General features: G+C 45.0%; 1 protein-coding gene across 8 annotated transcripts in view; it reads left to right on the top strand.

Annotated features, from left to right (window-relative positions):
• Positions 1–26,888, top strand: part of LYN (LYN proto-oncogene, Src family tyrosine kinase) — a 111,752-nt gene that overhangs the window by 56,903 nt on the left and 27,961 nt on the right. For all 8 annotated transcript variants that reach the window (XM_067712304.1, XM_067712303.1, XM_067712308.1 and 5 more), the window contains exons 3-10: positions 1,713–1,758; positions 2,595–2,700; positions 4,484–4,582; positions 4,703–4,806; positions 6,121–6,270; positions 7,549–7,701; positions 19,593–19,775; positions 21,819–21,895. In XM_067712304.1, coding sequence (XP_067568405.1) covers positions 1,713–1,758; positions 2,595–2,700; positions 4,484–4,582; positions 4,703–4,806; positions 6,121–6,270; positions 7,549–7,701; positions 19,593–19,775; positions 21,819–21,895 — 918 coding nt within the window. The remainder of the gene's footprint in view (positions 1–1,712; positions 1,759–2,594; positions 2,701–4,483; positions 4,583–4,702; positions 4,807–6,120; positions 6,271–7,548; positions 7,702–19,592; positions 19,776–21,818; positions 21,896–26,888) is intronic.

The following is a 26,888-nucleotide window of genomic DNA, read 5'->3' as shown; positions in this document are numbered from 1 at the left end:
TCTGGTATCATGTGCTATAGATTTTACATGCTTTAAAACCCCCATTTTTCTTACGTGATGAAAGAAGATGTCCTGTATTCAGAAAAGCAAAGGAAAACAGTACAAACTTATGCACCATTTTCCCTCTTCTTAAGAGTAAAGGAGGTTAAAAGTTAAGTTAGAAAGCAGAAGTAGTAAACATGTTTGAAACCTCTCGGTTCCGTCCCACACACCGGGAGCGCTTCCTTGTGCCTTCTGTGGTTACAGATGCCCTTGTTTATGAACCAGACAGTTGGCCTTATTCCATAGATAACACTCAGCTCTGGCCAGACGTGCCCAAAATCCACCCCTGGACTGATTGCAGGCGGTGTGGTGTGACATCAAGGTTGAACTGATGCAACTTCAACAACACTCTAAGGAAAAGACATTTTAAAGAAAAAGAGTGATGATAGATGAGCTCCATACACGTGTTTTTGTCTTATAAAAAGTGTGTTAAAACATTTGTCAATTAAGGACTCTTTGATATTTGAAAATCACTTGCTACTTTCAAAATGATTTAATCCGTTTCTCATCTTGTTTCCTCTAATAACTCATTGAAAGTTGATCGTGCATCCTAATTTTGCACATCTAAATGAGTTTAAAAATCAGTGTAAAGCTTCTTGAAATCAACATTGAAGGATAATATGGACCCAAGATTTTCTAATACCAGAAGAACGTAATGCCCCCCACTCCCGGAGATATTATGGGCTGACTTTCATCAGAAATTTAAGTTTCAGTACAAACTGTTTTGGTCCGCATTCCACCAGATCACTTTAATCAAGGAGGAACATGATTTGTGGGTGTGAGCCTCTGACGGTACCTTCTCTAAAAGAGGCTCAAGAGATCTTTACACATCCTCCCCACGGTCACTGAGGGAAAAAGGGATTTGATTTAAAAGGTGACTGAGGTGGGCTTTGTGCCACCAGACCCTTCCTGATAATTCATCTCTCAACTAAAATAACAGGGATGCCATCTGTCCCCATAACAGAATCAGGGTCGGCCACAGGAAGCCTGGATCTGTTAGCACTTGTTCTCAGCTGCTAGAGACCGAGCCCTGACTGCAGTTTTTAAGACAAGTCTGGGAGTCGTGAAGATCTGCAGTCCCGGGCCGGTGGCCGTTCCACAAGGTCACCAGGGCCCCAGGTGACCCCCAGGGCCCCTCTGTATCTTTTTCTCTGCTGTCTCTGGTGACTGGTTTCCATATTGCTGAGACCCCCGTTCGTCACCTTCTTCTAGGCAGAAAGAAGAGGGCCAGGGGATACGAGAGTCAGGCCCAAAGCCCCACACGACCTGCTTGCAGATAAACTCCTTCCGCATCTGCATAGAATGCTAGAGAATCAGAAAGCATCACCATTTAGCTGGGCACGTTGCCTCCCCCAAAAATATTAGGGGTCTGGTACCAAATCAGAGGGAGGGTGCTGATTGGGTCAGCAGCTCGCAGCCACTGGCCAGAGCCCTGGTCATTTCCTGCCGCCAGGCCCGTGGCCGCTGGAGAAGGAAAAGCCGTTCCCTGGGCTGCGGAGGTCAGGACGCAGCTCCACAGCACTGCTCGTCGGTGCTCCTTCCTGGCTTAATGAATTAACAAATCTAAACCCCATTCGCTTCTGTTAGAAAATGATGCAACATTCAACACGAATGTAAGTGTCAAAAGCTAAACATAAAAATGTATTTTTCTAACAAATATTCTCTCGTAGGTTGCAGACTCTCAGCTTTTACCAGGACAGAGGTTTCAAAATAAAGGTATGTTTTCACGGCATCTTGGACGTTTCTTTACTGTTACAGCCTCTGCAAAGTAGTTGTCCTGGGTGTTTCTGTTGATTTTTTTTCTATTGTGAAAAAATATACATAGCCTAGAATTTATCATCTTAACCATCAAAGTGTTCAGTTCAGTAGCACCAAGTACCTTCACACTGTTGTGCAACCATCACCTCCATCCATTTCCAGAACTTTCCTTCATCCCAAACTGAAACTCTGTGCCCATCAAACATGGAACTCCCGTCGCTCCTCCTCCCAGCTTCTGGTAGTCACTATTCTGCATTCTGCTGTCTCTATGAGTTTGACGACTCCAGGAATCTCGCCTAAGTGGAATCAAGCAGTATTTGTCCTTTAGTGGCTGGCTTTTGTCACTTAGCATAATGTCTTCAAGGTTCATCCATGTTGTGGCATCCGTCAGAATTTTCCTCCTTTTTAAGGCTGAATAATATTCTGTTGTATGTATAGACCACATTTTGTTTATCCATTCATCACAGTGTGTTTGGATTGTTTCCTCCTTTTAGCTTTTGTAAATAACTCTGCTATGAGCATGGGTGTATCATTTCGTAAACCTAGAGTTGGAAGTTATTGTGGTCATAGGTCTATGTGATTTGAGATAACAAACACTGTACCGGTGTGCGCAGTATATGACCGACCATGGACCGCGTGGGCCCCGAGCCCCACTAGGAAGGAAGCAGGTCTTTATTCCAGCTGCCCGTCTCTCAGTGCCTCACTGCATCCTTTGTGCCCCATGACACGTGAATTTGTTACAACATTTCTGCTGTGGATTCTCAAAGGTCTTCGCCTGCATTCTTCATTTTCAGATCCAGAGGAGCAAGGAGACATCGTGGTCGCATTGTACCCCTATGACGGCATCCACCCAGACGACTTGTCCTTCAAGAAAGGAGAGAAGATGAAAGTCCTGGAGGAGTAAGTGCGCCCAGGCATCCCCCACCCCCGCCTGCTGCCCTGGCTTGGCCGCCAGCAGCACAATGCAGCAGACACCCCTCTGGGGTGGACATGGGGCCCCCAGCCTCCTTGCTGCCCGAAGGAGCAGGGGTAGAGAGATTTCCCTCTTAGGCTTTGCTGTGAGCACTTCCCAAGGGTTTTCCCTTTCTTTCCTTATCCATCAGTGCTGTCTTTAGAGGTTTGGTTCTATGTGGAGTTTGCATGTTATTTTAATTCCATTTCTAAAAAATGTTTACTTATTTATTTACTTATTTGGCTGTGTTGGGTCTTCGTTGCTGCGTGCAGGCTTTCTCTAGTTGCGGTGAGCGGGGGCTACTCTTCGTTGCGGTGCGCGGGCTACTCATTGCGGTGGCTTCTCTTGTTGCGGAGCACGGGCTCTAGGCGCGTGGGCTCAGTAGTTGTGGCTCGCAGGCTCTAGAGTGTGGGCTCAGTAGTTGTGGCGCACGGGCTTAGTTGCTCCACGGCATGTGGGATCTTCCCGGAACAGGGCTCGAACCCGTGTCCCCTGCATTGGCAGGCGGATTCTCAACCACTGCACCAACAGGGAAGCCCCTTACCATTGTTATTTCGTTATTTTACTCACATTAAGACTGGGTGTATGGGTCCAACTGGGTGTGACTCTTCAGGGCATGGTGCTGAAGCAGTGGTCGTCCCAGGAGAGTCCCCACTCAGCATTTAGCGTTTCTGTGAAGATGCTTGGACATCATTTCCTTGACCCCTCCAGGCTGACTCACACACCTGTGGCCCTGCTCAGACCGCAGGGCTCAGCACTGTGCTGGGAATAATGAACTCCAAGAATCCTAGTAATCTTTCCTATGGTGTCACCTTGGCCTGCCAGCTGGGGCACCCTTGGCTGGTTGCAGGAGGAGGAGGAGGGAGACCCTGGTTAAGTTCATGGTGTTGAGTGGCTGGGAGCAGCTGTCAGTTCCTGGCTGAGTGTGAACTTGAGCCAGATCCTGGCCCTGCCACCTGATAGCTGTGTGACCTTGACGAGTCACTTCAGCTCTACACCTTAGTGTCTTCACTTATGAACCGGGAACAGCAATACCTCTGTCATGGGGTTGATGTGAAGGTTATGTGTGTACATATATATAAACACGGCACAGGCATGTAGTGGACCGCAGCCTAGTGGCAGCTGTAATTGTCCTTCACGTCTTGCAGACGAGGGTCCCGTCTGGGTGTGGGAATCTGTTGGGGAACATAGTTGAGGCTCTCACAGGGACCCGTCCATTCCTCCCTCCCCAGCCCCTTCCCCAGCTCCATGCCTCTCACAGAAGATGAGAGTGTGGTGACGAGGCCTGTAGCTGCTTGGGATTATTTTATGGTTTTCTATTTCTTTTTCCCATGGCTTGTGTCTATGGAAATGAGATGTTTTAACAAGGAGTTTATGTCATAGGAACTATGGCCCTTTATTCCCTTGACTTCCATTTCTGTAAGGACCCTAAAGCGTTTCTTAGATGTGAACTTTTTGTTTCTGCAAGATGGGAACCATTTTCACCAACCCCCGTTTGGCAGCTCTGAGCACAGCGACCCGCACTTCAGTCGTGAGACTGTTTTCTTTTGCTTCCATCACTAAACGTATTTATGTTTTAGCAAGAAGTATGAACTTTCTCTCTGGATTCTGGGTTTCCAGGGGTCTTCCCCGCCCTCCCTCACCCTGCAAGACAGACACATTAAGACAATTGCTCTTGTAGTTCTTGAGTCATTGAAAACAAACCCTTTTGGGTGTGTGTTTCTATCCCAGGCACGGAGAATGGTGGAAAGCTAAATCCCTTTCGACGAAGAGAGAAGGCTTCATCCCCAGCAACTATGTAGCCAAAGTCAACACCTTGGAGACGGAAGAGTGAGTCCTTTTCCGCGTCGTCTGGGACAGTTCTGTGTGTGGCTCTGGGTTTCTTGTTTATTTTCGTCTTTTTCCTTCCCGGGGTTAAAACGCCCATGAAATGTTAATATGTCTTTTCAGGTGGTTTTTCAAGGATATAACGAGGAAAGATGCAGAAAGGCAGCTTCTGGCACCAGGGAACAGCGCTGGAGCTTTTCTTATCAGAGAAAGTGAAACATTAAAAGGTAGGAAGTGACATAAGGCCTCTTATAAAACACTGTTTAGGAAATCATTCTTAGAAACGATTCTAGAATCCTGAAAAAAAACAAAGAATTTTTTTGGAAAAAAAGTCAATTACTGGCAGACCTCGTTTTATTGGCTTCCCTGTATTGCGCTTTGCAAATACTGCAGTTTTTTACAAACTGAAGGTTTGTGGTAACCCTGCATGGAGCAAGTCTATTGGTGTCATTTTTCCAAGAGAATTTGCTCACTTCATGAGCAAATGTGTCTCTAGGTCACATTTTGGTAATTCTTGCAGTATTTCACGCTTTTTCTTTATTATTATATTTGTTATGAGTGATCTGTGATCAGTGATCTTTGATGTTACTGTTATGACTCACTGAAGGATCGGATGATGGTTAGCAATTTTTAGCAATAAAGTGTTGTTTTAATTAAAGTATATATGTTGTTTTTTTTAACTTATGCTATTGAACACTTAATAGACTACAGTACAGTGTAAACATAACGTCTTTAATGCACTGGGAAACCAAAACGTTTGTGGGATTTACTTTATTGGGGTATTTGCTTTCTTGAGGTGGTTTGGAACTGAGCCCACAATATCTCTGAGATATGCCTGTACTATGTTCTGGTAGTGAAAGTTTTATAGTTTGATAACAAATAACAAGCTCAAATTATTAGTTTTGCTACTAAAAGTAACATAAAAGCAGACATAATTATGGTTATTTTTTTTACCATGCTTTATGTTAACTGAGCCTCTTAAATTATTTAGTATAAACCTTGAAATTTTAAGAGAAAGAAAATCAAAATAACTTTTCAATTCAGCAAAATAATTTTTTTAAAAACCCATCACAAAGAAGAAAAAGTGTGTTGGTAAAAGCTTCACAGCAAACAGAACACTAGCTTTGTTTGTCAAGTAGACTTTTTATAAGACTCTAAAGTTATGCACTATATACATGCGCGATGTATATTTTGCATATTTTTATGGCAAAATGTGTCCACGGTGTGTATAATACCAACCTTTAAAAAATATTTTATTGAAGTATAGTTGATTTACAATGTTATGTTAATTTCTGCTATTACAGCAAAGTGATTCCATTATACATATATATATTCTTTCTCATATTCTTTTCCATTATGGTGTATCACAGGATGTGGAATATAGTTCCCTGTGCTCTACAGTAGGACCTTGTTGTTTATCCATCCTATACATACTAGTTTGCATCTGCTAATCCCAAACTCCCAATCCTCCCCTCCCCCGTAATGCCAATCTTACTTACAAAATGTAAGTGTAACCTTTGCTTGTACTTCTTCCCCCACAGGAAGTTACTCTCTGTCTGTCAGAGATTATGACCCCGTGCATGGTGACGTTATTAAGCACTACAAAATCAGAAGCCTGGACAATGGGGGTTATTACATCTCCCCACGAATCACTTTTCCTTGTATCAGTGACATGATTAAGCATTACCAAAGTAAGTGAAAATGCAAGGTCAGACAAGAAAAGATACATCTATTATGATAAATATATGGTGTCAAACATTTATATTAAATTTTTTTGTATCCTGAAACTTAATTGAGTTCCTTGATGAACTCTAGTAGTTTTCTAGTCGCATCTTTAGGATTTTCTATGTATACTATCATGTCATCTGCAAACAGTGACAGTTTTACTTCCTTTTCAATTTGGAGTCATTTTATTTCTTTTTCTTGTCTGATTGCTGTGGCTAGGACTTCCAATACTATGTTGAATAAAATGTTTTATGTATCATATTTCTTTTGGGTAAAGTTGGAGGATGATATTCTATAATTGGTTCTAAATTAATCTATAAGTATACATCAAAGTCAGATTTGATCTTTGTGAATAATTATCCTAGTCCTTCCCACCTAGTTTGTGCTGTTTAACAGTTAACGTTCCAGAATTGCAAAGAGAAAAATGGATATTATTTTCGCATAGTACATATTTTTACAACGCATCTTTAAATATCTGGAATAGGAATGCAAATTTGTAGAACTGTGTCCTAGTGTATACATGTCTATGTGTGTGTAAAGTACATACCACGAGTATGTATTACTCTTGGTAAAAGAAAACAGAAATAACAATAACACCAAAATATTTAGAAGTGGCCTGTCCGTGGTCCTCTGTCGCCAATCTGCTCTACAGCCTGGCTAAGCTGAACCCACGACTGTGTGTTTGAGGCCAGTTGTAGTGGGTAACTCTTGTTACTGCTTATTTCTTCAACCTGCTCCAAGGGATTACACATAAAATTTGCTTGGGTCCCAAAATATGGAAAGAGCAAGTACCCCAGATTTTGTGGAGTCCTCCTTACCTCTCTGTTACCCCCATCCATTTATCCATCTGGCACATGTGTTGAGGGCTTGTTCTGGCGCTGGGCCCCCACGGTGACGTGACCAAGTTCCCGCCATTGTGCCCTGGAGAGCTTACATGGGCTCTGTAATTAAAATTATATTCTATTAAGTGTGACAACATGTCAGCCTTTGTTTATCTGTTCATTTTGTTGTTTTTATTTTTATAGGTTAGCATTACTAATGAATAAAATCAAGTGTGTCTTAAATTATCTTTCATTTAAGAATTTCAAAAGTCATGATTACGCAGAAGATAACCCTATAAGCATTTTAGGTTCGTAGACCTTGGCAAGTTGAAAATGATAAGACTCATAGTCCAAATTCCCCTATAGATACTGGTAAAATACAAGGGATGACTTTTTCCACGTTTATTTTCTCTTTCAAATTAGAGCAGTCAGATGGCTTGTGCAGAAGATTGGAGAAGGCGTGCATTAGTCCCAAACCACAGAAGCCGTGGGACAAAGATGCCTGGGAGATCCCCCGGGAATCCATTAAGCTGGTGAAGAAGCTCGGCGCCGGGCAGTTCGGGGAAGTCTGGATGGGTGAGTGTGCGGCTCTGGAGCCAGAGTCCCTCCTGGGGGCGACAGCAGGAGAAATAAGGGCTCTGGCCGATTTCTATCAGTTTTCTCAGAAGCATCACTGCTTTTGTTTTCCTCTGTCCACCTGTGCCAAGAACTAGCCTACACAACCTACGTGATTAGACTCTTCCTCTTCCTTGTGACTTAGTAGTTCTCTTTCAGGATGAATTTTTTTTCCATAAATTTATTTATTTATCTATTTTTGGCTGCGTTGGGTCTTCGTTGCTGTGTGCGGGCTTTCTCTAGTTACGGCGAGCGGGGGCTCCTCTTTGTTGTGGTGCATGGGCTTCTCATTGTGATGGCTTCTCTTGTTGTGGAACACGGGCTCTAGGCATGCAAGCTTCAGTAGTTGTGGTGCACGGACTGAGTAGTTGTGGCGCACGGGCTTAGTTGCTCCACGGCATGTGGGATCTTCCCGGACCAGGGCTCGAACCCGTGTCCCCTGCATTGGCAGGCGGACCTTTAACCACTGCGCCACCAGGGAAGTCCCAAGGATGAATGTTTATAAGGAAGGGGGCAGTGGGCATTTATCCTGGTGGTTCTGTCTACTCTTCCGTGATTCCCTCATCACCAGATTCTCTGGACACAAGTTAAGTACAGGAATGTGCTTGCATCTCAGGGAAGGGTACACTTGGGTTAGGACCATCCTTACTAGTGGGCCTAATAGGAAGCCTCACAGGTATTGCTGTTTCTCACCAAGAAACTTTCTAAAGATACTCAAAGTTCCATCGTTAGAGAATCGTTCCTTACTGTTAAGTACTGCCTTCTCAGGCTGGCAAGAAAAGCACCAAAATGATAACAGTGGCTTTCTCCAGCAGATAATTTTTGCCCACCTGTCTTTTCTAAAGCTTTTATAATGACTGTGAATTCCTTGTTCTTTCGTAAAAAGAAGTTTTTAAAACGATTTTTTTACTGCATCCTGGTTTCCACGCCAGCTTTGTGTGAGTGAGAGCAAACATGATTTCTAAAGAGAAGGGACAGACAGCTTTTAAAACCCATCCAGCCCCAGCCCAGCCGGTCTGCGAGGGAGAGGTTTCCCTCCAAAATCTCAGCCCCTGGGATCACAGCTTTGCCCATTTTCTCCTGTTGTCACTGCTTTAGCCAAAGTATCGTTTAAATATGCCTCTGCATTCTTCCTGCGCCGTAAGTCTTTGGGAACATGATAATGGAATTCAGGTAGATTATGAGTACACAACCTCACCTTGCTCACCGGGGTCTGCGTGTGTACCTGGCGCTCTGTTTCCGGTCGGGCCCGCAGGTCTGGGGGCGTGATCTTGCTCTAGGTGTGTCTTTGCCCACCCTCTGCGGCCCAGATCGTCACCTCCTGCCCCCCCTTGCTCTGTCCACCTTTTTTTTTAATTGAAGTAAAATTCATGTAACATAAGATCAATCATTTTAAAGTGGACAACTCAGTGACATTTACTGCCTTCACATGGTTGTGCAGCCACCGCCTCTATCTAGTACCAAAATACTTCCTTGACTCCAGAAGGAAACACTAGACACTCCCCTTCCCCCTCGACCCCGGCCCCTGGACACCCACCCTTCTGCTTCCTTTCTCTATGGCTGTGATACCCTAGGGACCTCATGTAAGTGGAATCATACAGATGTTTGTCTTTTTGTGTCTGGCTTATCTCACTCAGCATGGTGTCCTCAAGGTTCACTCACGTTGTAGCCTGTGTCAGAATTTCTTTCGTCTTTTATGGTTGAACAATATTCCATTGTATGGATGTACCACAGCTTATCTATTTATCCGTTGATGAACATTTGGGTTGTTTCCATCTTTGGGCTATTATGCATAATGCTTCTTTGAACATTCGTGTGCAAATTACTGTGTGGACAAATGTTTTCATTTCTCTTGGTTATATACATCCTCCTAGGAGTGGAATTGCTGGGTCACGTGGTAATTCTATGTTTAACTTTTGAAGGAACTGTCAAATTGGTATCTGCTCTTTTTTTTTTTTTAAATTGCAACTTTTCCCCCGAGGTATTTTCAGTTACTTCTTAATATATTTTTTCCAAATCCACAGAATAGGGGCAGGTATAATAAACACTGTATATTCTTCACCTAGATTCACCACTTAATATTTTGCTGTATTCTCTACACACACACACACACACACACACACACACACACACACACACACGTACGTATCTTATTGTTATTGTGGAGCCACATGAGGGTAAGTTGCAGAGGTGATGACTTTCACCCCTAAGTACTTACACAGGTGTCTCCTAAGAAGGCCATCAACTCCCACTGCACAGTGGTCACGTTTGGGAAGCTCCACGTTGGTCCACACTGTCTAGTGTAGCGTCTACATCCGACTTCCCCCCATTGTCCCAGCGGTGTCCTCATGGCTGTCGGGATCGTGTGTTTGCGTTTAGTTGACCTGTCTGTAGTCATCTTGAATCTGGAACGGTCCCCCAGCCCACCTCCATCGTTCATGACAGGCCAGTCACTTTGAAGAATTGCCCCTCGTTTGGATTTTCTGATTTTTCCCGTGATTTGGTCCAGGTTACGCCCTTGGGCACGAATAGCATCTAAGTGTTAAGCGATGCCATGTCTTCCTACGTCCATTGCGGCGCAGAATGAGGGTTGGTTCCATCATGGCCAATGTTCTGTTTCATTTTAAGGAGGACCACCAGATTTCTCCATTATGACTGTGACGTTTTAATTCCCTGTTGTAACTAATGAATCATCTGTAGGGAGAGTCCTTCAAATTGTGTAAATATCCGAAAGCGCTTTCCCCAGATGCTTTCAGCATGACTCGCTCATTTGGATTCTCATCCCTCTTAGAGGCCATAACGTCTCTGAAAGCTGCAGACGTCTGTCCTCTGACTACCCTCCCCTAAACACGGCGACTCCAACCTCCGGCTCAGGCCAGGAACCAGGGACTCTGCCTTCCGTCCCTCGCCTCCCCTTTCCAGACTTGTGTCTTTAGTGAGCTTATTGGCAGGAAAATACACATTCATTATTACATTTCACTGCCCTCTAGGTCTCCAAGTCCATCCTTCCTCTCTGCACGTGACTGGGGAGGAGATGAGTGTCCAGGAGGAGGGGGGAGGAGAAAAGAATGTCCCAGCTGCACATTCCAAGTGCATTTTCATCCACTGTCTCACATACTCGCAGCAGTAGGGCTGGAAGGGAGGAGTCACCGTCACCATCGATGAATGAGGGCCCTGAGAAGCAGGGAAGCAGCTCACCCAGAGTCACTCAAGGCGAGGAAGAAGCCAACTGCTGCGGCCTCCCAGAGCCTCGGACTCGCTCGCTTGCTAAGCTACCTACAAGTTAGTTGGACCTCCCTGGCCTCAGTTTCCTCATCAGGAAAATGAGCAAACAACTATCTCATCAGTTGCTGCAAGGAAGAAGGAGATTATGTACCTGAAGTGTTTCCTGTAGAGTCTGGCTCTATGCGTGCTCTATTTTTATTATTATTTTCATCTTACCGTGTTTGACTATAGTCACTAGAAGCTATATTTCAGTGGATTTTCCCCCAGTTTTAATTATGAGTTCAAACTAAAAATAATCCAGTTAGACCTTCCTATGGAGATTTGGTGATGAAGGAATTGCATATCTGTCTTGAGGATAAAGTAGAGGGAGCTTGCTGGCGTGTCCTCGTCGGCTCTGAAACAGTAGCCCTGCGTACGGAGTGCTCGTGGGGAGGTCTGTTCCACCCTCCCTGCGTTCAGCTGTGAAGCGGTGTAAAGGCATTGAACCGCATGCTGTGTGCACCGGAGAGATCAGATCGGCTGGTCTGAGAAGTTACCAGCTTCAGGGGGAAGAGATTGTGATAGCCTTCTTGTGTTTTCTTAAAATTTTCCCAAGGGCTGCTAGCAAGTGGAATGGTAAGCTCTTTACCAGCTCCACCATGGGGGTGCCCACCGGTGCCATGTGCCAGCCCAGCTCGTACAGTCCGAAGACGCTGAGGGTGTGAGCTCACAGGCCCTCACAGCAAGGCAGCAGGGAGGGCCCACGCCTAGAAGACCTGCTCTCAGCCGGGTTCTGAGCCCCTGAGCCAATTTCTGTTCAGCGGCTCGAGGCTGTGCTGAAACTGTCACCTGGAGCTCAAGCCACTGGTGCTTTCTGGGATGGAGAAAACCTCTTTGCTTCCAATTCCAGATGAGCTAAATCCCCCTGCCCACCCACCCTCTCCCATTCATGGGCTTCCACGTGCTCAATGTCGATGCTAATTTTAGAGGAGTTTTATTTAACGTGTACCCAGGTGGTTGCCTGGGAGAAACTGAGGTTTAGAGGAGAGGAGAATGGGACCATGGAAAAGATATAATTGGTCTCTCCAGAGTGCTACTTTTTATTTAGACTGTTTGAAAGAGGCTAAAAATCTTGGGAAAATTCAGCATTTGGATAGGTTTGTTGATCCTGTGCATGTGTGTGTGTGTTAAAATTTACCACCATAGCCATTTTTAAGTGTATAGTTCAGGACTGGTATGGACATTCACGCTGTAAAACCAATCTTCAGAACTTTCATCTTGCAGAACTGGGGCTCTAACATCGTTAAACACAACTCTCCTTGCCCCCTCCTCCCAGCCCCAGGTGACCCCACCACTCTACTTTCTAACAGCGTGACTACTCTAGGGACCCCGAATAAGTGAAATCATACAGTTATTTGTCTGTGTCTGTGTCTGTGTGTGTGTGTGTGTGACCAGCTTATTTCATTCAGCATAACGTCCTCCGGGTTCATCCCTACTGTAGGTGTATGTAAGAATTTCCTTCCATTTTTAAGGCTGAACAATATTCCATTGAGTGTTAATTATACAGTAATGTAGATGACTATATAGTAATCCATAAACAATGGATTTCGGTTGCCCGTTCATCCACTGATGGACACTGTTTCGGCTGTTGTGAACAATGCCGCCGTGAACATGGTGCAAAAGTATCTCTCTGAGACCTTGCTGCCACTTTTGGCGGGGTACACGCCCAGGAGTGGAATTGCCGCATAATACGGTAGTTCTATGTTTATTTTTTGAGGAACCTCCATACTGTTTTCCTTGGTGACTGCATCAGTTTACACTCCCACCACCATCTCCACATCTTCCCCAGCACTTCTCATTTTCTGGTGGGTTTTTTGTTTGTTTGTTCGTTTGTTAGTAGCCAGCCTAGTGGATGTGAGGTGGTGTCTCATTGTGGTTTTGATTTGCATTTCCCTAATGATTGGTAATGTTGAATATCTCTTCATGTGTTTATTGGTGATGTGTATATATATCTTCTTTGGAAAAATGTCTGTTCAGGTTCTTTGCCCATTTTTAAAATTAGGTTGTTTGTTTGATTTGCTAATAATGTTTGAAAAGGGAGAGATAGCAGAGGCTCACTTGAAATGGGGGTTATAATAGAACCTAGCCTGTAGGGATGGTATAAAAATTGAATGAGATGATGCAGGTAAGCATTTAATACAGTTGACAGCATTTAAGAACTGTTGTAATTATTAAATACTTAATTTTATTATGAAGATAGTATGATAAATTAGAGCAAAGGCTATGAAATAGAGACGAGATATTACCCAGGATTCCCCCCTCAACACAAGCTGTTTCTTGCTTTTTTTTGTTTTTTTTTTTGCGGTACGCGGGCCTCTCACTGCTGTGCCCTCTCCCGTCGCGGAGCACAGGCTCCGGACGCGCAGGCTCAGCGGCCATGGCTCACGGGCCCAGCCGCTCCGCGGCATGTGGGATCTTCCCGGACCGGGGCACGAACCCGTGTCCCCTGCATCGGCAGGCGGACTCTCAACCACTGCGCCACCAGGGAAGCCCTGTTTGTTTTTTTTTTAATTAAACTTTTTGAGATAACTATAGAGTCACATGCAGTTGTCAGAAATAATACAGAAATGAAAACATCTGTTCACACACTTTTACACAAATGTTCATAAATAAGAGCATTATGCATAATAGCCAAAGAGTGTAAACACCCCAAATGTCCATCAGCTGATGAATGGATAAACCAAACGTGGTATATCCATGCAATGGAATATTACTTGGCAATAAAAAGAAATAAAGTCTTGATACATGTTACAACATGGACGACCCTTGAAAACATGATGATAAAGGAAAGAAACCAGATACAAAGGACCATGTATCATGTGATTCTATTTATGTGACATGTCTGGAATAGGCAGATCTGTAGAGACAAAGTAGATGAGTGGTTGCCTCAGGTGGGGGGATGGGAGGATGGAGACGTGATTGTTCATGGGTACAGGGTTTCTTTTGGGGCCAGAAAAATGTCCTAATAATTGATTGTGGTGATGGTACCACAAATCTGAATATACAAAAGCCAATGAGTTGTATATTTTATTTTTAAGTCATTATTTAAATTTTATTTATTTAAAATAAATTATTTAAATTTATTTTATTATATTAATATTTTTGGCCACGCCATGCGGTATGTGGGATTCTAGTTCCCCCACCAGAGATTGAACCCGTGCCCCCTGCAGTGGAAGTGCAGAGTCTTAACCACTGGGCCACCAGGGAAGTCCTGAATTGTATATTTTAGATTTATTTATTTATTTATTTTTGGCTGTGTTGGGTCTTCATTGCTGCATGAGGGCTTTCTCCAGTTGCGGCCAGCGGGGGCTACTCTTGGTTGCAGTGCACGGGCTTCGCATTGCGGTGGCTTCTCTTGTTGCGGAGCACGGGCTCTAGGCACGCAGGCTTCAGTAGTTGTGGCACGGGGGCTCAGTAGTTGTGGCTCGCGGGCTCTAGAGCACAGGCTCAGCAGTTGTGGTGCACGGGCTTAGTTGCTCCATGGCATGCGGGATCTTCCCGGACCAGGGCTCGAACCCGTGTCCCCTGCATTGGCAGGCAGATTCTCAACCACTGCGCCACCAGGGAAGCCCCGAATTGTATATTTTAAATGGGAAAATGATATGGTATATGAATTATATTTCAATAAAGCTATCATATATATAAAAGAAATAATACAGAGAGGTCCCATGTAGGCTTTACTCAGTTTCCACCAATAGTAACATCTTGCAAAACTATGGCATAATATCACTACCAGGATATTGCAATCGAAAGTTGTTTGTTTTTTAATTGTGCCTTTCTCCTTCTAGTTTTGTATTGAAGAAAGGGAGGGAAGGGAGGAAAAGAAAGAAGAGAAAAGGAAAACAGTAGAAAATTTTGATCTGGGATCTCGTGCAAGCATGGGTCTGTGATTCTGGCTACCAGCCAGGGAGCTCTTCCTTAGCCACTGAAATTACGTCAATTTGTTGAATGCATTTAGCAGAGGAATGCTGGGGAATAAAACCAGAAGAATATTGGTGGGTGCTGTGCTGCGAAGCAGGTCACAGGATGCCCCTCTCCCGTGTGTGTCCGCACGTCTCATTCTGACCGAGGGACCCATGAAGAGCAATGTCTGTGCAATTTAGAGCTGCTAGAATTTAGTTTTTACTTCTCAAGGAATAAGCTGGCTAGCTTTGCTCATTGATAGAAAAAGGACAACAAATTAAACATTGTAACCCTGCTAACTAAGTCAGTGAATATTTTCGTCAAGCGTGAGAAGTGGCTCATAGACTCCCAGGCACACTTCATTGTGTGGGTGTTTTGGTCCGAAGCACCGTAGACAAATACGAGGAAGTGGTCTGTTGCGGGGGGGGGGGGGGGGGCGGGGGGTGGAAGTGGGGGGCGGGGGGAATAAAAGAAAGGAGTTTCTCCCTCAAGCTGTTTCCTCTTGTCCCGGTGATCCTCTGACATCTAGCTCGGAGACACGTTTTCCTCAGTGGGCTGTTGGATTCCTAGGGAACTGACCCATCTGTGACACGAAGGGTGATGTTTCCTGTTGCCGCTTGGTCTTTGAAGAGACTTTGGGAAAGAAAGGAAGCTGATTTTGCGTTGAATTTTGCTTGATCAATTTCCACAGGAGCCAGCTGCGTTGAAATGGATCACCAGCCACCTTCTAAAATCAGCTCCACGCATCTTGTGTAAAACCACCCTCCGTTGTGTGGTAGTTCGGCTCCTTTGTGCACGTTAGTCACACCTGGAGTTGGAGCTTTCTCGGCCTTCCTTACCTGTGGCAGACAGCAGTACCCACACGAAATTATTTACTACCTTCAACAGATTTTTTAAAATCGCTTTGCAACTTCCTTTTTATTTATTTACTTATTTAAAAAATTATTTATTTTTTATTGAAGTATAGTTGATTTGCAATGTTGTGTTAGTTTCAGGTATACAGCAAAGCGATTCAGTTACATATAAGAATCTTTTTCAGATTCTTTTCTCTTCTAGGTTATTACAAACCATTGAGCAGAGTTCCGTGTGCTATACAGTAGGTCCCTGTTGTCTATTTTATACATAGTGATGGGTATGTTTCCATCTGTAACGACAATCCAAATCTCTGTGACTGGTGTGAACCTGCCACTACCAGGGACTATCTCGGTAAAGTACAATTTGATCCTTAGTGCTGAATAAAAATCATGCCTTTAGTGCAGGTGGAAACCTGCCGTATCGTGCAAATGTCACAGCCCTCAGAGGCCGCAGGGCGGAAGCTGTTGCCATCCTGGAGCTGTGTTTGACACAGCTGTTTTATTCACTGTTCATCTCAAACTCTTTATCAGCATTTTTAATATCTTTAGCAGCTGCAGTATTTCCTGCTAACTTTTCCCCCTACGCTTGGAAAGCATTTTTCTCTTCATCCTTTACCCATCATTTTATTTTATGTGAAAGTCTGAATGAGTCCCATGGCTTTTATGACAACGAAGGGAGAGCAGTTCTGTTCCTTTCTCTTTGGTTGCCATGTAATGTAACAAGCAGACAGAAAGGTGCATAGCACACAAATGTTGGATTTCGTAGCTAATGGCAACATGAAAGCCTGTGTGGTGACCACTGAGGTCGCAGCCCGAAGCGCCCACTCACCCCCTGCCACTCACAACCCCGCCTGTCCCCCAAAGGCAGCTGCTCTTCTGACTTTGCGATAATTTCCTGACTTTTCTTTGTAGTTCTGCTATTTTTGAATATCGGGGTGTGTGTCCACAGTATAGTTTAGTTTTGCCAGGTTTTGCACTCTATGTAAAGGAATCCTACCTATTTCTCACTATTTATCGATGGCATTGGAGTCGCTCCCACATTTTGGCTACTATGAACAAGGCTACCGGGAACGTTTTTGTGCTGATTGGTGCGAGGGAACATGAGTTTCTCTGGATGACCAGGAGTGGCTTTGCTGGATCACAGGTGTATGAATCTTCAACTCCACGAAATGCTGCCGACTTAATTTCCAAAGCTCTCGTCCGGGTTAGACTCTCACCAGCAACGTACAAGGGTCGGCAGTGTTCCATTTCCTGACAGCACAGTGGTACTGGGTAGATGTGGGCCCCGGGTCGGCACAGCCCGGGTGGGTGGTCACTCAACACAACTGCACTAGAAAGGAGTCTGCTCTGTCTACATCCTCCGAGGGACCTTGAGGGTATTGTTGGAGACAGGAGCTTTACAACTGAATGTCACTGATGCTCAGAAAAGAGCCCAGGAAAGGAGCTGCAGGAACTGCCCCAGCTCCCCTGCCAAGGGACCGGCACTTACCAGCACTCAAGATTGTCAGACTTGGTCATTTTTGTCTTGCCGGGTGGTGGTTTCTCCCTGTGGCTTTATTTGCATTTCGCTGATTACTGATTAGATTGAGTTTCTTTCACAAGTTTGTTAGTCATTAGAATTTCTTCTTTTTAAAATGCCCATCCAAGCTTTTGCCTATTTTTCTTATTGGTTTATAGGAATTCTTTATATATTCTGGACACTAGTCCTTTGTCAGTTTTATATGTCAAAGAGGGTATATTTTCTTGTTACGCCTTGCTGTACTTTACCATGGATATATCGATGTAAATGAAGACCTGTTTATGAACTCTTAAACAAATTATAATGGAACCTTTTTGATTCAAATGTAATATTAAAAGGACTTTTTGGGTTTTTTTGCGGTATACGGGCCTCTCACTGTTGTGGCCTCTCCCATTGCGGAGCACAGGCTCCGGACGCACAGGCTCAGCGGCCATGGCTCACGGGCCCAGCCGCTCCGCGGCATGTGGGATCTTCCCGGCCCGGGGCACGAACCCGCGTCCCCTGCATCGGCAGGCGGACTCTCAACCACTGCGCCACCAGGGAAGCCCCTAAAAGGACTTTTGTTGGTGGGATTTATTTTAAATTTACTCTTTACAGCCATGAAAGGTCGTACTGTTTGTAATTATGCATTGAGATGGAAATCAGTTTAATATATTCATAATTCCATTATTTTGTGTAGGTTGTGATAATGAACTAGAACAATATTTTGTCAGCTTTATATTACTGTCTTCTCCGTATGTTCCCATGCTTACTTTATTTTATATACTGCATTCTTCATTTTTCTGTAAGGCATGGAAAGCTTCTACTAAGTACAAAGCAAAGGAGAATATAAAAGGAAAAGTTTTAGCAGAAGAAGCTGTATTCACGATAAGAAGAAAAATCACTAACTAGAGTTGACTGTTAGCTGTAAACTAATATTTTTTTTTACCCATTGGAAGGTGTGGAAATAGAAACATACTTCCTTTTCTTTTTAAAAATAATTCCTTTTGTAAAAAAAAAAAAAAGGAAGATATATACTCATTCACAAATTTAATCAAAATAAAAGAGAACAAAAGAAAGTCAAAGCCGCCCCAAATTCTGCCACCCAAAGACCAACCAGCATTGTTGATCTTCACTGAGCGTAAGCTGTGTATTTGCTAATAATCGTGTGACCTGAAAAGGGATTGGACATTTTCACATCACCGTTCCTTAGACTTGTGTCTTTCTTGGGGCAGGTGCTATCAGGCTGTAAGCCACCAGGTAGAGGTGAACTGCAGGATGACTCGTGGTGGTGACCAGCCGCCACTTCCTCCTTGCTCACCCTTTTTTGTACTTCTAAGAGAACTATGGAAACAGAAAGGAAAGGAAAGGGGCATGTGATTATCTCTACTTCTGCTTTCCAAACTGAGAAAAAGCTTTCCCAACCACTGAGAAAAAGCTTTCCCAGGAGAAAATCAAGCTTGAACGTAAGCACATCATTGAGGCAGGTCCCAGAAAAGTGGTACCTTGGGGGCAGTAGGTTAAGTAGAGGCAGTATTTCCCGAAGTACGTTCTGTGGGGTGTGAAAAGGTACACGAAGAAGTGTTCCGGGGTCAGAAGTGTGGGGAATGCTGCAGTTAATCGACTCAGACAGGCATCTTCCCTGATGGACTGTCACACTCGCGCTGCATCTCCTGGCACAGCGGGTGGGGCGGGCCGTGGTCCCCACACAGTTCAGCCCAGAGCCCTTCGTTCACGCAGAATCCAGTTCTCTTTGAAAACTTTGGGAAATGTTTATTTGACTCTAGTGTATTGTTTGTACTTTAAAGTTAGTACTTTTTTTTCAAGTGCAAAGCTTTTTCTTTTCTGATTATAAAAATAATACATATTCATTGCAGTAAATTTGGTAAAGAGTTAAAGGTATGGTGAACAAAATTTAAATCACCCATAATTAAGCCAGTCCTCGGTGTATTTTGGTGTATTTTCTTCCAGACCACTGTCAGGGTTTGTGTGTACGTAGGAGTATATAGAGCTTTGGTGTGTGTGGTTTTTTGGATAAAGAACATTTTATTAATTAGAGAAAATGGTGCAGTGCATATATGGAGTTTTATTTTACCATTGTTTTATAAAAAACCTTTTGATTTCAGAATCATCCTAGGGATTTTTTGGTAAAGATAGTACAGAGAATTCCCATCTACCCTTTACCCAGCTGCCCCTAATGTTACATATACAGGTTTTAGATAATGTTAACACTGTAGAGTTCATAGAAGTTTCTTCTGTCTATAACTAAATATCCTTCTAAGTCTGCATGAAGTTTTTGATAAACCACGGCCTCCCTTCTCTTCTCTCCCTAGGTTGCTATAACAACAGTACCAAAGTGGCTGTAAAAACCCTGAAGCCAGGCACAATGTCTGTGCAAGCATTCCTGGAAGAGGCCAACCTCATGAAGACCCTGCAGCATGACAAGCTGGTGCGGCTGTACGCCGTGGTCACCAAGGAGGAGCCCATCTACATCATCACCGAGTACATGGCCAAGGGTGAGCGCCACCCACCGGCACCCCTGCTTGTGAAGGCCAGACCCTCAAAAAGGAAAACACCTAAACGTTACGAGAAGACGCAGATACTTCCAATTGTAACACGGCAGGCTCACTCCCAAAGCATCAGCACGTATAGGAAAATGAAGCCTTCTCGTAAACCACCGCACTGGAAGTCATCTGTTACAAAGTGGATCTGTCGTCTTCCTAGTTTCTCTGCACTTGTCTCCACATACGTATTAGCTCCAAGAGTCGTACCCCATGCCTAGTCAGCCCCCAGGATAAGTAAATATGGATGTCAAGTAAGAGTATTATTGTTATAGGTTCAAAATGTGAGTTCTCAAAATGTCAAAACCAGTTCCATTTCCTCTTTAGCGTCATCTAAATGTTCAGGATGTCACTTCAAAATGTGAATATTTTTAAAGCTTGTCAGGGTCAAACTCCTGTGTCATCACAGAATCCCCGAGGAAGAGGTTTCAAGCTACCATCTTTTCTCCCATTGTTGTCACCTTCAGATGAGGGTGACACCATCCTTCTTCCTCCAGTTCAGTAGAAATACTAATAAACTGCTAAGTGATTTCTAAAGAATCTTCAGCAGGAATGAAGGAAGAAGAGACACATGGGCCATAATCCAGAATTAGCAATGTTCTCCTGCAGAATGGAGATTACAGCGTATGTCATAGCTGAATAGGTTAGATAGATGATTATTACATTTTCTTATTCAATATATGTTAATATTTCAGAATATTAGTCCCTCAGAGTCCTTCCAATAAAGAACATTGTTTTTAAAAAAGCCCAATTGCCTGTGGCTTAGGTTGCGACAACCCAGAAGCCAGGCTCAGGATCAGACATTTAAGCAGGAGTTCAGTAAATACTTGTTGGATTAAATAATTAATAATATTTCTTAATCATAAATGTAAACATGAGTTTCTCCGGCTAACAGTGCCTACCTTGTATTGAGCAATTACTATATGTCAGACTGCTCTCGGTGTCTTCCCTGGGGGATCTCACTCAATCTTCCCAGCAGTCTGAGGGCTAAGTACCACTGTTCTGAGTTGTGGATTTTTTTTTTTTAACTTTTAATTTTATATTGGAGGATAGTTGATTAACAGTGTTGTGTTAGCTTCAGGTGTACAGCAAAGTGATTCAGCTATATCATACATATACACGTATCTATTCTTTTTCAAATTCTTTTCCCATTTAGGTAGTTACATAATATGGAGCAAAGTTCCCTGGGCTATACAGTAGGTCCTTGTATCCACTGTAACCTTGGACAGTAGGTTATCCATTTTAAATAGAGCAGTGTTCGTTGTGGATTAATTGAGCGCTTGCTACCTGCCAGCTCCCTGGCACGTGCTTTAAACCTGTCCTCCCGCGGACTCTGATAGAGCTCCTGGGACCTACCCTCTTGACAGGGACTCAGATGAGGTACAGAACTTGCCCAAGCCTACCCTCAGGTTGGCACTATAAGTTCCAGAAGAAGAAGGAGGCCGTGTTTTAGAGATAAAGCCCCAGGAAGCAGGAGACTCTGCCTGTGGGCACACGCCCCTTTAAGTAAGGTCTCACTTTCCTCCAAAGCGCAGTTGGTTCATCAAATACTCATTGGGCACCTGGGGCATGGCTGAGATCCGTGCTGGACACGGAGGGCAGTAGCCCAGCTGAGTGGCTGCTGTGGACACAGGCAGGCCGCCTGGGAGGACTGGCTGGTTTCTGTCCCAGAGAAGCTCTGGGGATCAGGTGCTGCAGGATGTGTAGCGTGGTGGCAGGTACGAAGTGCTCAGTAGCAAGAAAGCAGCGTCCACCGTCACCTTTTCTTACCTGGAGCTCAGGTACCTTTCACATCAGGTCAAAGGAGACAGGTTAAAGGGGACTGGGTTTGACCCACGTCAGGAAAAGGCACCTGTGACCACACAGATTTACAAAGCAGTCGTTTTGCGTGGTCCCCTCGCCCCACCCTGCCCTGCCAGTAGGAATGATCTTTTGAATTCTGTCTGGATTTTTTTCTTGTGTGTTTGAACTACACTAACGACCTTCCTCTGTCAACAGGCAGTTTGCTGGATTTCCTGAAGAGCGACGAAGGGGGCAAAGTACTGCTTCCAAAGCTGATCGACTTCTCTGCTCAGGTGAAGTATGAAAAAACCGGCATGCCGTAAGTTTGCAAAACCTCCCTATTTCAGACTCGGGATGGAATTGGACTTCCAGGGAGAAGGCCTTTGCGTCGTGTTTCCCAGTAGCGGTGATAACAAAAAGATCTCCCAAAGGATGTGTCTTTGGAGGCGGCGATGGGTGTTGCCCTTGGAATGTGTGTGCGCACGTGTCGAGTGTTGACTTGGATGCCCTTGTCTCCGACCCAGGTCCACCTCTTTATACTTGTATTCATCTCTGCACGAGAGATAGGAACAGCACGGCTGAGCTGATCACTTTGCGGGCATTTTGGAGAAGAACTCCACAGGGTGGAAGCACAGCACCTTCCAAGTGCTGCATCTGCGGTGTTTAAGTTACTGATCTAAAGTACTGACGCTTTTAAGTCCTCAGTGTTCCCGACAACAGAGGAACTGTCTTCCTTCCCTCTCTACCCCCTTTCACTCCTTCTTGTTGGGTGTGTCTTTAGGATTCTGAGAAATACTCATTTATAGCATTTCTAGTACTAGCCTAAAAGTTGCAGATTTGTTTAGTTTAGAATCACATGATGTTTTCTGAAGTGTATTTAAGAGGAGAGGGAAGTTACCCAGAAACCCAGCCCTGTGCCTGGCGTCACAAGGAAATGCACATTTGCATGTTGCCAGCTACTGACTTTGCAGGGTTTCCTTGTGTCCGTCAGTCATGTTCAGCGATTTGCTTGTCTCTTGATATTGGTCATGGGTGGTTCATGCTGGGAAGACCACGTACCATAAAGCCCAAAGGAGCATGAGAAGTTTCTAGAAGTTCTGGGAAAGGGGGGTCATTATGGTCTACATTTCTTGTGCCCATTTCTTCCCCAGACCCTCTTTTAAAACTTGGGAAATTGACAAGGCCTTCTTGGGGAGATGAGGCTGAAGGGATGAGTTAGTCCACGGGTAAAGCACTTTGAGGAAGACCCAGAACACATACTGTGCAGCAGAGGGTCTGGGGCAGAGCCGGAGCCCAGCGTCCTGGACTGGAGCTGGTGCCGAGGCCCGGCCACTTGGTAGCTACTGTCAGGAAGGCCTTTGCCTCCTTGTGTCAGTGTATTCGCTCGTCCGAGGGCCACGGTCATTGCTGCTTCAAGGGGATGTGCTGAGGGTTAAAGTCAAAGCTTGGGTCACTCTTGGCACCGATGAACGAGGCCCTCCGCTCGCCCTGTTGGATGCGGGCGTTGAGAGGGTGTGGTAAAGGCTCCCCAGAAAGGGAAAGGGGCTGACAGGGGTGTGCAGGAGTGGGGCCCGTGGCCTGGAGGCCTGAGTGGTCATCCCCGCCCCAGTCCTAAGGGTCCGATCTGTGCCTACCGTTCTGTAGGGTGGAAATTAGCATGTTGGGGCATGTGCTACGCCTGAGTAGGACTTCATCTTGTCATGTGGGCATTTTGTATTTGATTTGGTACAGCTTATCTCATAAAACCTTGACATCTTTGGAGGTTTTAGGTTCAAGTCAAGGCCTCCGTCTCTAGTCTTTAACTTTTAAATTACTTCTGTTACTACAAAGGTTAACTTTTTCTAACAGAAACGAGGTTGGGGGGAAAGTTGCTTTTTAAACCTTTGTAACTCGCAAAGTCAGTTATCACAGAGCCTGGCACTGACAGTGACTTTCAGGTTGTAGGTTCCAGGAAGGGCCGGGTGACTGCCGGGTACAACATCTAGTTTTAAGTGCAGGAGTGTTGAGTGTCCGTGGAGAGGCAGCTGCACTCAGAAAGGCCCTGGCAGGTGGGGTCAGCACGAAACTCATGGTCTTTACAACAGAATCCGTGTCCTTTCGAGTCTGTCTTTGTTCACGGTGCAAACCTTGCCCAGACTCTTCCCCAGCCCTTCCCTCAAGGGGGAGCACGCGAGACCTGCTGCCCCTTAATTATCATGTTTCATCTGCTTGTGGCTTTTCTTATTATAATACTGGACGGGCCTTGCACCTTGGCAACGAGGACGGGACCTGGGCGCCGGGTCTCAGTCTGAGATCATATACCACGCACATCTGCTCCCCCGTTCACCATGCCCGCTGCCCCATCCCACTGGGATACCGCCTGTTCCCTTTATGACTGGCAGTAACCAACACTCCTCCGTCTTCATGTGCCTTTCTGAAATGATCTCTATACAAAGAAAACCATCTCTGAATTTTTTCTCCTTTTCCTCTCCATCCTGTGCCGGTAATTAACATTGTAGCTTTCCCATAGTGAATAACTCAAGAATAGTAAATACGAATAAAGCTGGCCCAAGGTGATACAGGACAGGGACTTCCCTGGCGGTCCAGTGGTTCAGTCTCCGTGCTTCCAATGCAGGGAGCGTGGGTTCGATCCCTGGTGGCGGAACTAAGATTCCACGTGTGTGGTGTGGCAAAAAATAAATAAATAAGAAGGTGACACAGGACACCCACATACCTAATAATCCAGCCTTTCCTACCCCTTTTCTCCACTTGACTATTTAGAGTGGAAGTAGGGTAAAGCAGAAGAATTGGTGAGTCCACGTGGTGTTTGAACGCTAACAATTAGCAGCCTGTAAAATACGTTTACACTTTCCTTTTTCCATTTGCATTGCCAGTAGCATCAGAGATTCGGGAAACTGAGTGTTCACAAGAAACTGTGGTTCAATGCAGCAGGTTTTCGCAACGGGAGACTGAGTAGAAAGAAACCAGTGACTGACTCCCAGCTCCAGAAGAATAAGGAAATGGGGGAGATGGGAGCGGGGAGGGGTATGGGAGGGGCAGCACTGGGACTTTTCCCGGACTCTCCTCCGGCCTCTTCTTCCCTCTGGCCACCACCTACTTCCCCATGCTCCTTTCCGCTCCCTGTTCTCCCTGAGGGCCCATCGAGACAGGAAGGAGGTGAGGGCACGTGATCGTTCACGTGACATCTGATTTCATCACTTCCTGTCTCAGGATGAGTTCTGAAAGGCTCTTCGGAGCCCCAGTATAATCTGCACCCCCCAAGCCATGTCTCAGGCCACACCCGCCTTCCTCTCCACTTAATGGAGATTAAGAAATCCCAACTAAAGCAGCCCTATCCAGCGCCTTCCTTCCTGTATTAAATGAAGCCATCTTGGCCTTTTTGCGCTCAAGTAGGAAAATGGCCCCTTTGCAAAGAAAGTTTGATAACTTCAGAGCAGAGAGACTTTGCCTAATTCCCTTCCAGCCCTTGCCTCATGTGAGAGAAGAAAAATGAACCTGGAAAGAGGAGGGGGTGAAATCTGTGGGAATTCCCTTCAGCAGAGGCAGAAATGGAATCGTAGACTTGTCAAACCGAGAGGAAGAAAAGTGGGAAATTCACAGTTGCAATGTGGAAGTCAGATAAATCATGTTGTAATTCAGGCCAGGGAATCAAAGCATTTCTTGGTCTCTGGAGGCAACATCCCTGACGTATAAAAAGTACCAAAAACGAAATGGACAGTTAGGTGTGAGTAAAACCGTAATAAAAACGGGAGAATCAGAGTTGTTATAATCGTGGCAGCAGGTAACATTTCTTGAACTCTTTCTAGATGATAAAACACTTCTGCTTCCGTCATTAAATTGGAGCCCAGCAACCTTGAAAGCATTTATGTTGTTATTGAATACATTTTACAGATGAGGATACATTTTAATACATTTCACCTTGGACTTGCCCAAGGTTACAGAAAAGTGGGTAGAATTGCTGGGCTCCGTCGTGGTTCCTCTGACTGTAGATAGCTGCTTCCTCTGCACCCCGCTGCCACTCTGTGGGCAGAGCTGCCCCTGTGACGATTTTGCACCTGACGCTATGCTGATGCACATTTCCCCCTTTTACGGAGTTTGATTATCAGAATTAATAACGTCTTTAGCACTTTTGTCCCCCCAAAAATCTCTATTACCAAGATGTAGATTTTTCTGTCACAAAGTGGTCACGCTCAAGATACAGTTTGCCCCTTAGTGTTAAAGTTTAAGCCACATTTAAGTTGGAAATTGGGAAAGCAAGGCGGGTAGGATACCTCAGTCTACCATCCTGTGATTCTCGGCCAGTTTAGTACAAAGGCCTTTGACATCAGAGCTTCTGGGTCCGCCCTCATTACGGTATCTACTGACCAAGAAAACAGCATATAGCCTGGGGATCCCTTGTAATAACTCTAAGTTGGAACCCACCAGTCTGTTGGCGGTAACTGGGGTCTGAAGTGTCTGGAGGGGGCTGTCCTGGGGAAGTTTCTGGAGTACTTGCCAATGAGTGGGTCTCCTCATTCTGTCTGTAAAGAATCTAAAAGATAAGTTAGGATCTCATTGGCCAGCTGAAGGCTCCCCTCCATACCTCCCCCCACCCACAAATAATGTCATAATGAAGCAACTACCTTATTTTCAAAACCTTTACTGGTATTAACCCCTAATTAATAGTGTCATCACATTTAATCCAGCTAAGCTGGAGGAAGGATCACATCGAAGTGCTGGGTCAGGTTCAGTGGCATGTGGAAACTCAAGTGACAGACTTGGTTTGCGTCTCACCCGGGAGGCTGGGTCCCCTCTCCACCTCATATCTGATCTCCCCTCTTTACACGGGAATTCTCATACGTGACTCTAGGGAGGCCCACGTTCTCAGCTCTTCTTTCAACCACAAGACCCTCCTCCAGGGGAAGCGGCCAGCACTGCAGAGACAGTTAATTCCACAAAATCGCCTGAGCCGGGTCCGCCCTGCTGAGGGGTCACACGGCCATCAGGACACGGTTGGTCCCTCGCTGCGTATCATTGAGCAACCACTGCTTGGAAGCCATTCCCAATGTAAACTGTCTTATAGACATGGTGGTTCTCTCTTTCTACACAATATGAGAAGTATCAGTGTCATTTTGTGAATGGAGCTATTGATGATGTTAATGGTGGAGAAAGCATTGAGCTGAGAGTTGGAAAACCTGCTCCAGCCTGGGGAGCATCATCCCTTTGGCCCTGGGGTCCTCCTCTGTGATAGGGGGTCACCAGTCAGCTTTCCTGTTGCCTCGGCTCTGATGTTCTACGACTAAGAAA

The sequence above is a fragment of the Pseudorca crassidens genome, chromosome 17 (assembly GCF_039906515.1).
Source record: "Pseudorca crassidens isolate mPseCra1 chromosome 17, mPseCra1.hap1, whole genome shotgun sequence".
In the NCBI taxonomy this organism is placed as follows: Eukaryota; Metazoa; Chordata; class Mammalia; order Artiodactyla; family Delphinidae; genus Pseudorca; species Pseudorca crassidens.
The sequence above is the reverse complement of the archived record's forward strand: the minus strand, read 5'-3'. Positions and strand labels throughout refer to the sequence as shown.